The sequence below is a fragment of the Calidris pugnax genome, unplaced genomic scaffold (assembly GCF_001431845.1).
Source record: "Calidris pugnax isolate Ruff unplaced genomic scaffold, ASM143184v1 scaffold95, whole genome shotgun sequence".
NCBI classification, from domain to species: Eukaryota; Metazoa; Chordata; class Aves; order Charadriiformes; family Scolopacidae; genus Calidris; species Calidris pugnax.
This window is the reverse complement of record NW_015090885.1, coordinates 10,068,292-10,079,699: the sequence shown is the minus strand read 5'-3', so window position 1 is coordinate 10,079,699 and position 11,408 is coordinate 10,068,292. Positions and strand designations below refer to the sequence as shown.

The 11,408-nt window shown below is 44.9% G+C and overlaps 1 protein-coding gene across 4 annotated transcripts in view; it reads left to right on the top strand.

The window, feature by feature from the left end:
• The window catches only part of PHLDB2 (pleckstrin homology-like domain, family B, member 2), a 127,464-nt gene that overhangs the window by 57,314 nt on the left and 58,742 nt on the right, over positions 1-11,408 (top strand). For all 4 annotated transcript variants that reach the window (XM_014947334.1, XM_014947330.1, XM_014947333.1 and 1 more), the window contains exon 3: positions 8,724-8,833. In XM_014947334.1, the coding sequence (XP_014802820.1) occupies positions 8,785-8,833 (49 nt within the window). In that variant the 5' untranslated portion in view covers positions 8,724-8,784. The remainder of the gene's footprint in view (positions 1-8,723; positions 8,834-11,408) is intronic.

The following is an 11,408-nucleotide window of genomic DNA, read 5'->3' as shown; positions in this document are numbered from 1 at the left end:
GCGGCGAGGGGGGAAGCTCCGTCCCGCGGGGTGGGTGCAGCGGGGCCGGGGCGGCGGCGGCGGCTCCGCTCTCGGGGATGGGGAGAGGGTCCCTCCCGGGCGCGCAGAACCCGGGCTGTCGCCCGGTCAGCTTCTCACAGCTGTCCCCGGGTTTTGGCTACTTTTAGGGGAGTTTTGTGACACACACCCCACACACCCCCCCCGCAGCCCCCTCGCGTTTCTGAGGAGTGGGGGCGGCGAGGTCCCTCCCTTGCCTCCCCGACTCGGCGGAGACCCCGGGACTGGGTTCTCCCCGTCTTCCCTTCTCGGCGCCAGTCGCTTCTCCCTCTTTGTCCGGTGTTTCCCCCCCCGGCTGCCGCGTCCCCGCCGCCGAACAAAGCCTGTGCCCCGGCCGGTGGCGGGGGCGTCCGTCCCCGCGCGTCCGTGGGCTGAGGAGGCGAGGGGGGAACGGCGGGGCTCGGCTCGGCGTGGTTTTCCATCGCCCATGATCTACCTGGTAGAGGGGAAGGCGCAGGACCGGGCTCTTTGTCCGCGCTTCTTTGTTAGGCTGGTGGCTTTCCAAGGCTCCCGCGGCGGTGCGAAGGCTGCCGTGCCCAGCGGAGATGGGTTTCTCCCGGGGCTGGGCTGGCGGTAGATGCCGCCCCGGCAGCGCTGGAGTTGAGCAACAGGGATCCGGCATCGCGGCCCGTCGCCTTGCGGGTATCCAGGGGGTTTGGGCTGAGGTGTCCCCGGGCAGGTTTCTAGCCCGGCAGTCGCCCCCGGCGTTAGCCCTGTCAGCGGCCGGAGCCGGGCTGTGCTCGGTGTCGCCCAGAGCCGCACGCTCGGTGGTGGATTCAGCTTGGAGATGGAGATGGGAGGCTGTTGGGAAAGCTACCTGCAGCCCACCGGTAAAAGGCGGAATGGGCTGGACACCCAACAGTCCCAGCTCCTTCTCGTCCCGCCTCAAAGCTGCCTGAGGAATTTCCCTGCGTGCGGGAGTGTAAATAGACCGGCTGTGCTTCCATAAAGGCTCTAGAGATGGGCTTTCTGCTCCTGCCACCGGGTGCTTGTGTGATCTTAAACACATGGCTTTCGTCACCAGTTCCTTTTCCCCCAAATGCTCATCTTGTCAACGTGTCGCCTTGGCTCTGTACGTGCCCGAATCCTCCACGTTTGCATCTCTAGGCAGCTGGGTGGACGTGGTGCCAGTCAGAACATGGGGAATATTTCATCTTTGTGCCGCACCTTCCCTCTCTTTGGGGGAAGAGGGAGATAAGAGAGAGGCAGTTTTGCAAGTTCTCACATCTGGTGAACTTCCAATGTTTCCTTTCTCTATATTCTCATAGATAAGGTCCCCAAAGATAAGGTATTACCATAGGAAAAGAAGAGAGATGGGAGGAGGTAAGGCGTGGTGGTACCAAATGGAATCGCAAAGGATGAGGATGGGCTTGCTTTCCCACAGCAGAACGAAGCGACGTGGGAGAGAAAGGAGATGAAGTAATCAGAAGATGGAAGAGTGCCTACCTTTGCTGTCAAGGGGAGGGGTAGGCAGAGGGTAACAGAGGGAGAGATACTTTACGACAGTCAAATAGTAACACCATATCACTTCCAGAGCCAATAGTACCAGTTTTGTTTGGTTTAGGCAGTTCCTTTTCCACACCTTCCATTTTGACAAATGCTAAATTGAATCTTTTGTGTGTCTCTGGTTTTACTGAGGGAATGGAAATCTTTGGCAGCAACCAGGACAGGAAGAGTTGTCATTTTTCCCATTTTTTCCATATCAGTTACTGTCTATGCTTATCAGATACAGTTAGCAACGACTCCTTGAAAGTATGCAAAGGCACCAGTTGACCTTTGTTGGGAAGCAACAAAATCCATCATGAAAAATTTGGGGTATTTGTTTTTTAGATAGGAAGCAGAGGATGGGTCAGATAAGATCGCAGGTCTACCTTGAGGCTGGAGTTGGATCAGAAGGACTAAAGGGGTTTGGATGGGAAGATCTTGTCTGTCTTCTCCACTTGCAGCTTCAGAGAAAAGCTGAAATAACCAAAGTGGGTGGGGGGAAGTGCTGGTGATTGTTTAAGAAGGAATTAATGTTGTCTTCACTGCACATGGCGTGTATTCTCTCAATTTTCATTTGTTAAAACAAACAATTCTGATGTGTAATAACTGCCAGTATAGCAAACAGCGCTTCCCGTTGAATTAACTAAACAGCTATAAGTTGGTGCCCTGTTTTGCATGTTCAGAGGAGATGCTGTTCATTTAGGTTTTGTTTTAGCCTAGTGGGGCACATCCAAGATGCCACAGAAATCTAAGAGGTCCTCAAAAGGTAGGTAGAAGGTCCTCCAAAGACTGTGCTATAGGAGTGAACTCCGTAAATGTGACCCGGCTTGACTTTTCGTATTCAAATCTCATACAAGTGGAATCGGTTTTTAAGTGAACCATTTTCTTTAACTTCCTTAATTATATTAAACGGTGTAACTGCAGGTACAGTACCTGTATTCCTCGCTTGAGGGACTTGCTGATAAATGCTGCCCTGGTAGGCCCATGGCTTGGTAGCAGAACGGCCATGGTGGATGCCACTTGAGCTGTCACTTGTCAGGATGTGGTTTGCCAAGCAAGTGTGATGAGAAGCATTTAGTCCGGGGGCACGCTTGCTGCCCGGAGAGTGCTGGAAAATGAAGAAGCGTCAAAGAGCTGGAGGGGACGGTTGGAAATATGGGGCAAGCATCTCGGGAGGGAGACAAATTGAGGAGAGACGGACAAACGAAGTAAGAGAGACAGAAGCTGTCAGAATAAGTAGGCACTGGAGGGAACTGATTAACGAAAGGAAGTGACAGGCACAAAGTGGCAGTGAAAGAAATCAGCGCAGAGGAAAGCAGATCGTGGGCAAAGGTTGCCTGAGAGAGTAGGAAAATGCAATAGACAGGAAAAAATGGTAAGGACATTTAAGAAGACCAAAAAAAAAAAAAAAAAAGGAAAAAAGGGAGTAAATGATCTTTGAAGCTGTTCTGATGAGTTTTTCTAGCTGTGCAGATTTTCTGGACCTACCTGCTGTGTATGGCAAACTTTCATTGGATTTGTTAGGGGCATCCTAGAGGCAAGCTTATCTTGTCAGGTACAATGGGAAAGGAGTAACTTTTCTTTAGGGTCTTTCTGCTCTTGTACAGTAAGAATTTCTGCTCCTATATAGTATGAATTTGGATTCATAATTGTTTTTCATTCAGTCCCCTTCCTGAAATTTTAGATGAAGAAGGTCTGTATTTCCTGGGCTTCAGGGGTGAGAGTTGTATTGCTCTACAATATTTATTTGCATTTATTACTACACCAACTAGGTTGTTTGTTTTGGGTTTTGTTAGTCTGCACAGTGAGATATAAGCAATCACAGTCCACCAGCCACCACCAGAGCTTTCTATTTGCCGTGTCTGTGGGAATTTTTTAAGTCTCAATTTGCAAATCGTTTGAGCAAGTTCAAATTTTCAGTACAAAAAGAGTTAATGACATAGTGTCAGAATAATACCAGGGAGCTCATCATTACTGGCATGAGATGAATCAGTCATTGGGTCAGATAACTGACTCTTATTCTTAACTACCAGAAAGGCACCAAGACAGAAAAGAGGAGTGTGACTTGAGGTTAGCTTGCCCTCTGCCAGCCCTGTTTTTCTGCATGAAGAAAGGTGTCCATTGTTTTAACAGAAATCTCCTCTAATCCGTTTCTACCTGTAGGTGGCTTTTGTTTGGGCAGAAAAGAATTAACTCTTCTTCTTATCTCAACTTATCTCAGTGAACTAGTCCAGATGACACGGTGGTTTGTGTGACTGCAAAATAAGGAGGCGGCAGTGATGCCTACTAAAATAACGTGGCTTGAGTAGGTGGTCTAACCTCTTGTCCTGCCAAATGCATGGGAATGAGATTAGATCAATTTAAATGTGTACTTTTAACAGTTTCAGGTAAGAGTAGCTATTAAAGCACAAAAGCGATAAAGCTTCAACGTTTTCACTGTCATTTTATTTGGAAACACTCAGCAGTTGATGTCTCTTATGTCAGTGGTTTAAATCTCAGTTTCTAGTCACCAAACTGTAGTATTTACATGATAATGAGTGTTTTCATTTTTGATGCACGTTTAAAATTATCAGTTGTCATGACCTGATTAAGATGATTATGTGGCTTCTGTCTACTGGAAAGAGCAATTGATTTGACAATGGCTACAACATCAGTCCTTATCAAGTAGGAGAGCATCACGCTCATCCAGTTGGACAGAATAATGAAAAATGTTGTATTTGGGTGCAGCTTTTGGAGTAGTTGGGGGTAGTTATTCCAGTAAAATAGATATGGGTTATGAGGGGAATAAAGTTATCTAGGGTGTTTTCTGTTGTTGCATTGCCCTTTTTCTGCTCCTTCTCCAATATCCAACACAATAATTTCTCAGAGGAAGAGATAAGCCATAAGAGCGACTTCCCCTGCCGCTCCCTTTTCCACATCGGAAACCTGCAGGATTACAAGGGAGTGACTTAGTCAAATCTGATTCACAGATAGTTGATTTTTAATTTATTTAGTGTCGGTGAAGGTGCCAACCTGTGATCTTTGGGAACGAAAACACCCTACGTCTGTAACCAGACCTTGTGCTCACTTGCACCTCAGGGGCGAATGTATTGCAGGACCTATATTGTGAAAAGCCAGGGGCTGAGCAGATTTCAGGGCTATGCTGGCAGGAAATTAGCTGTAGCTTGGGGTCTAGTATATTGTGTTGTGGGGGAGGAGGAGGAGGAAATGAAGAAGGATGTTTAAGGTGACCTTTAGATAACAGCCTTGACGAGTTGGCCAGTTTTTGGCAGAGATGTCTGTGCTCATTCTTAAGGATGTGTCCATTTTCTAGTTTATGGGTACGGAACCTCCACCATATTATGCAGGTGCCTTTCTGTGAATATATTGTTTTAGTTTTACAGTAAGCTTTAAGGGGTTGGGTAAAGATGGATTTACACGTAGGTGTTTTTGGAGATAAACTGTAGATCCTGGCGAGTTTTACTTTCCCATCAGTTTGAGCCTATCAAGGCTTTTGTTTGTAAATAAGCAAAGTCAGTCAGGGGAAAAAACCAGGCTTGATTTAATCAGGAGCAAGTACATTGTCCTCAGATTATGCAGGAAAAAGGTAAATCAGCTTGGTAATGGAGCAGTCCACTTATGCACGTAGGTGTGCTATACCGTGGGAAAGTTAAGTCTCCCGGCACCGAAGCCGTCAGCACTCATTCACCAAATTTAGTCCAGGGTGAAAAAAAATTAAGAGGCTAACTTGTTTCCAAAACAGCGTGTGTTTTATTGGAACAGTTGAAACAGACCCTAATAATTTGAAAACCTTCTTGTTTCAGAATAAATTAAACTCTAATGATGTTGTGCGGACGGTGGCAACGATGGGTTTTTGTCCTCACCCTCCACCGCTTGGGGTCTCATCTGTTTTCTGTGAGTGGCTGTACACTGCTGTGGGAGTTTCTGAAAAGTGTCAGAGAGAGGAGAGGGGGCAGGAGCTGCTGGGAACCACTGGTGATGTTTTGCAAGAAAATGAAGAAATGGCAAAGAGCAGAAAAACCTTAAAGGGAGAGATGGCCAAATTTGAGAGCTTTGTTTAAAATTGACTGTTTATTTTCTGTCAGAGGAGCACTTCAGCAATGCCTGAGGCATCACAACCCACTCGGTTCGTAATGTCAGAGCAAAGTGGGTGCTGTAGCAGACTCTGCTAAAAGGAGGTGGGTACCAGCCCAGGCAGAAGTAAAGGAAGGGGTGAGAAACTGTGCTGAGAAAACATTGCCCTGAATCTATGGACTAAATGCTGGGTAGAGTTATACCTGTGGCTTGGTTGAGCTTTAGCTCCAGGCTCCTACACCAAGAGAAAGAAGATTTTACTGTAAAGCCACCCTGTGTTATAATATCTTAAAACTGGAATCCTTTGTTTGACTCGCCGCCTGTTTGAGTCATGAATCACTGTTTCTTCTGGTCGTTAGTGAAACAAAACTTAATTTGGCCTGGGCACTGTAGAGATGAGACATGATTGGTAATGCTGTATACATTCACTTTGGATGACTTTATAAATCCCAGATGAAATAATTTTGCTTTGTTCCAGCCAAGGCAGAGCACGGCATGTGCTCTGTAACGAGAGTCAGCCTCGCTGGTTGTTGGATGAGGCCCTGCATAACCCTCATCTGAAAGAATATGATTTCATGAGAGCAGATAAACTGGATTTTGATCTGTTCATTTGCTTAGCTCATTAATTCATTAATTGTTTCTTGCTTATGCTCACAATCGAGAGTTTTAAAAAGGTCTTCCCCCCCCCCAAATCCAGTTATTGCTGGGTGACGACTTCTCTGATCTCTCATCCTCTAAGACAAGAGATGTGTAATGAGTTCTCAAACTTGAACTGAAACCATATAAATATTTAACCTTAAAAATGACATTTTTCCCTTTCAGCTATTAGCAAACCCAGGTATTCACCAAACTGAATTGAAGATTGAATTTTCAATTACACAGAAACCCTTCCCTCTCAGCTGTTCTCTCCTTAATGTTTGTCACATTGATTAAGTGGTAACCATCATGTTACGAAGTAGAAAGGATGGGGTTTTTGGTGAGCTTACCAATGCTTTTAACCATAAAACAGCAACGTTAGAGACCCAGGAAATCCAATTATACCTTTTCCTTTCTCTCAAAGCAGCCCTCTCATCAGTCTTTTAATTCCAAGTTGACCATATTTTAGTTTTGTGTTCAATGGTATAATTATACTTTTGTTACAGAACACTGTGAAGTGTTGAGAGTCATTAGTTTCCTGTGTCAAGCTGAACGTGTCCTGAAAAGTTACATTTTTGGTTGTTCTCTGGGGAGCTCTGGGCTTGAAGTGTAATATTTTTAATCAAGATTACACCAGTGATATGCCAAGATGGCAAGGGTAGTGCTGGTTTTAACAGGATTTCTTTCCTAGTCCTCTACTTTTTGTAGGCAGGCGAAAGGCAGAGAGCCAGTTGGGACAACTGGGAGAATCACTCTTAGCTCGTGCTGGGGTTCAGCTGCCTGTTGGCCACAGCCCTGCCAGGGGGTCCCACAGACAGCCCTCTGCCCGGCTCCTGGCAAGGCAGGCACCTGGGATGCCAAGCAGGTTTTGAGTTTGGAGAGTGAGAGGCAAGCGGGAAGGAATTAGGGAAGGAGCCTCTCTGTGGGGTGGAAAACCCAGCGAGAGGGAAAGGGAGGGTAGATGTTTCTTGTCGGTAAAATAACCTCTTGAGCATGAAACCTGGGTTGAAAAGCTATCAGCTGTCCGGGCTCTTTCCTTCCATCTGGTCTGGAGAACTTCAGTCCCGTGGGGCTGGAGAGGGCAGATGTGGTGGGTGAGTCCCCCCAGGAGGTACGGCGCTCTGAGAGTCTCCTCCATCTCCCTGGCTCCTTGGAAAGCAGAGCTGGTTTTGGGGCATGGTAGATGGTGTGCTCTTGGAGGAGGCTGTCAGGGTGAAGCCCACCTCTCGCTGTGAGGGAGGGAGAGGTGCCCGATGGGGTGGAAGCTCTTTCCTTAGGAGTGAGAAGTGACCTCTACGGAGAAAGAAGAAGCACTGGGGAGCGAGACCAGCGCAGGGGGGTTCTTGGGGGAGCAAAAGGGAGGGATGGGAGCCCCCGCGGGACAGCACCCTGGGGGGAGCTGGTGAGGGAGAAGCCTAGAGGTCATGGCGAAGAAGCTTCCCTCTGCAGGGATTAGCAGCCAGCTCCCTTCTCCCGGGGCTGTCCTCCCAGGGTTATAACGTGGAAAAAGCATGGCTCGAAAAGTCTGCTCAACGGAGAGCTGAAATGTTGCGGCTGTGATGACTGCGGTTAATTAAATAGGTGGCTCGTTTCTAGACAGCCCCAGACATCTGTCTCCATTCTTCACTTGTTTTTTCTGCCGCATTTCTATTTGCTTGTCCAGAGTTAAAGCCCAGAGGACCTACAGATGGTCACCATTATTTTTGTCACTTGATGCATTATTTTTTTTTTTTTAAAGCTCTTTTGTCGACCTCTTAAAAACAGATGTGTGTATAAAAAAATAAATAAATCTTTTAATAGAACAACTCACTGGAGATCTTCTATGTGGATTTAGATTTAATTTTAGTCTTTAGTGGCTGGGGTTTAATTTTGTCATTTCTTTTAAGTCAAGTCTCTCCTGTAGCCATTTCATTTTCTTTTATTTTTTTTTTTTAAATAAACTTTAAAGAATCGCTTTGCATTCCTACTCTGACTCCTTTGGAACCTCAGAAATCATTGCATGCCAAAACATTTTCTATGTTTTGGATCGCATACCTGTTTTTGCATAGGTTTCTTCATGATTGCAGGATGCTAGTGTTGCGTGGGCTGAAATTGGGCTATGGGCTTTCAAAAATATCTTCAGTAGAAAAGTCCAACCTTGTTAATGATTTCTTAAGGAAACCACAGGATTGCAGACAGAACTCTGGAGCTGTGACTAGTAACTGCTTGCACAGAGTCAGGATCATAGATGATAGCTGATTATCAAATCAAATTATATGGGCTTTTAAACTTATAGAACAACTGCAGACAGTTTTTTTTTCCAGTGTCTCCACATTAAACTTGGAGTGTTCTTTCCAAATATCTTTTAACATACTTCTTTTCAAGTTGTCTCCAGAAATTTAACTATAAGAGAAGCCAATTTTGTTCTGTATGACATGTTTGAAAAATGTTCTCAGAATACAATTTTTAACACTTTGTTATTTTATTTGCAGGTCAAAATTTACCCGTTTCACTCCAATTAGTGTTGTTTTAACCATTCTGTAGAAGATTAATATGATGCCAAACAGAAGCAACCTCTCTTCCTTTCAGAATGCTGGATCAGGTAATCAATTAATAAAAATGAAGTTTGTTTGTAAACGTATTGAGATCTTTCAGAATTTGTATTGATTTTAGTCCTTCAGTTCTTCTGCCTCGTGGATAAGATCAGTGCTCTGTTCTTATTCCATATCTAACTCGGTTTACCGGCCGAAATAAGGCCACAGCTGGATATGCTGCAGGCAGCCAACCCTCCCCCATCAGTTTAATGCCTGGCTGGAATAGATATCAGTGACCCCCAGCTAAACAAGTCAGGGAAGAAAGAAAAGGAATGAGGGGAAAAAAATAGAAAAAAAAAAAATTTTTAAAAAAAGGAAGAATTTCCTTCTGTGTAGCTCGAGGCAGCAAATACTTTGCTAAACAGAGCAGCCTTGCGCTGTGTGCTGAAGGTTACCCAGCGAAAGCTGGGGCTGACCTGGATTTGGGATGGGTTCAGGGCATGCTGCGTGCCGGGGCTCCCGGCCTCAGTCCCTATAGCTGCACGCGAAGGCAGCCCCAGCCAGGATGTGTAACGCGTCCTGGCGTATGCACAAAGTCTCATCCCAAAACTTACCCTAAAAATAAACAAAACAAACAAGATCTGGTTTGTGGGAAGCAGCTACGGTTCAGCTAAATATGTGCTGTCGTCCAGTTGGGATTTAACCATATGGTTGCGGGCACTGTGGTGCTGGAACCGAAAACGCAGAAGATACAGTAGAGAAAAGCTGAATCCAAGTGGCTACACGAAGGTATCGTGACCTTTTCTTACTGTACTTGTTTGGATTTCAAGTACAATGAACCCCTCATTGCTGTGGTGAACAGGCCCGAAAGTTTCCATGAGCTAACTTGTTTCTTGGCAAAAGCATCTCATCTTTTTAGGATTAAATGTGCCCTACTGGTGTTGCAAGGGAGTAATAAACAATTATTAATGTCCTATTAATGTGTCTGCTAAGCTATTTATATAGGAGCCAGTGTAATTTATGCAAAAACGTTTAAGTTCAGCTGTGTTCAACTTATGATTTGGACAGTACAATTTTTATATGAGATTAGCTTTCAATGTTAAGAGAGATTTGGAAGAGGGAAGGAGAAAGAGAGACCAGGATGGAATTTAGATCCTGTTCCACAATGGAAGGTTAAGAATACAAGGCATATACCTTGTGCTTTTTATCTGTGCTCTTAAATAACTTTTACATCTTGTTCTTCTTCCCGAAAACACCACTAATATGAGGAATGCTTGATCTTTTCCAGATGATTTTGTCTTGTTCCAATGAGAGTTCTGTTGAATGTGGGTCACGTTCCTCCTTTTGTTCATTTGAACTTTGTTATTGCTGTTGATCAAAAGTTGTGAAAATAGCTAAAAAATGTCACGTAAAATGTCAAACTATAAGAATCTATGGTTTCACTGCTCACAGTGGTGATGGTCTGATGGAGACCTTTGTGAACTTACTGGTTCAAAGGCAACTTAGTTGTGTTGTTATAATAAACAAGTTAAAATTACAGCAGATAAAATCACAGTCAGCATAAAAATATTAAATTCTGTGTAGTAGTAAACCTGAGGCTTGGTTTAGAAGCTGCAAGTTAGTATTTTTGGCCACTACCAGAGTTTATAAGATAACACATGCTTAGCCACATCCACTGTGCTCAAGAAGGTGTTTGATTTTTCTTTTTTTTTGTTGTGTGTGTTTGTTTGTTTGTTTCCTCCCCCGTAATGCTGACTCCTTTTATCTTCTGCCTATTCAATTACATTATTAATGCCGGTTACCTTTGTTTTTAAACTTACGGGTTTGTTCCTTAAGAACTGAGGAGAATGTATTGTTGCACGGTTACCACAGTTTGCTTAGAGGAAGCCTGTGCAACTGAGGTCTATTGAATGATGCCCTGGGCAGTAATGCCTTGTTGGCAAGGAAGGTCTCAGAAATAAAAACCCGCTCAAAGAATGCATTGTCACTTTCCACTAGGTATCTGAACCTAGTGATCCTCAATATCAACTCTGGAGGGGGGCAGGAATCCAAATTTTGTGCCTAGATTCATATAATTGACTGAGGTGGTACTTGGAAGAGGATTAAAGTATTGCCTCCGAGGATTTTAAAGGCACTTAACACATTTAGATGTTAGGTTTTCCTGCCGAGTGACAAGCTGAGATTAGGTTTCTCATGAGGTGGCTGAAGTCACAGGTGAAATGTGACTGAGCCAAGAGTAAATCCCAGGTTTGACCCTTGTTTTTAGAGGCAACACTTGCTGGCACTGCAGGGACTGACACTGAAGAGTGCTTTATTAGTTCGAAGCACAGCCTAGCACATCCAAGGAGCTGCTGTGAAGTGTTAATGGTGCCATTTCTACATCAGCTGAAGTCTAAGTGCAAGCCTGCTGGGGGTCCTGTTTGTCTCCTGTGGTGACTGTCACTGTCACAAGCTGAATTCCTTTCTTTGCTTTTGGCAAAGAGGGTCTCAGAACTGTAGGCTGGAGCTTGACACAGCATTGAACAATAACATCCACCACAGCAAAGGCTTTTTTCATCTGTATCCTCTTCCAGAATATAAATTACAATTCTGAACAAGCGTTAGGACCTGGAACCTTAAACCCCTGTGTTTTTCATGGTCATG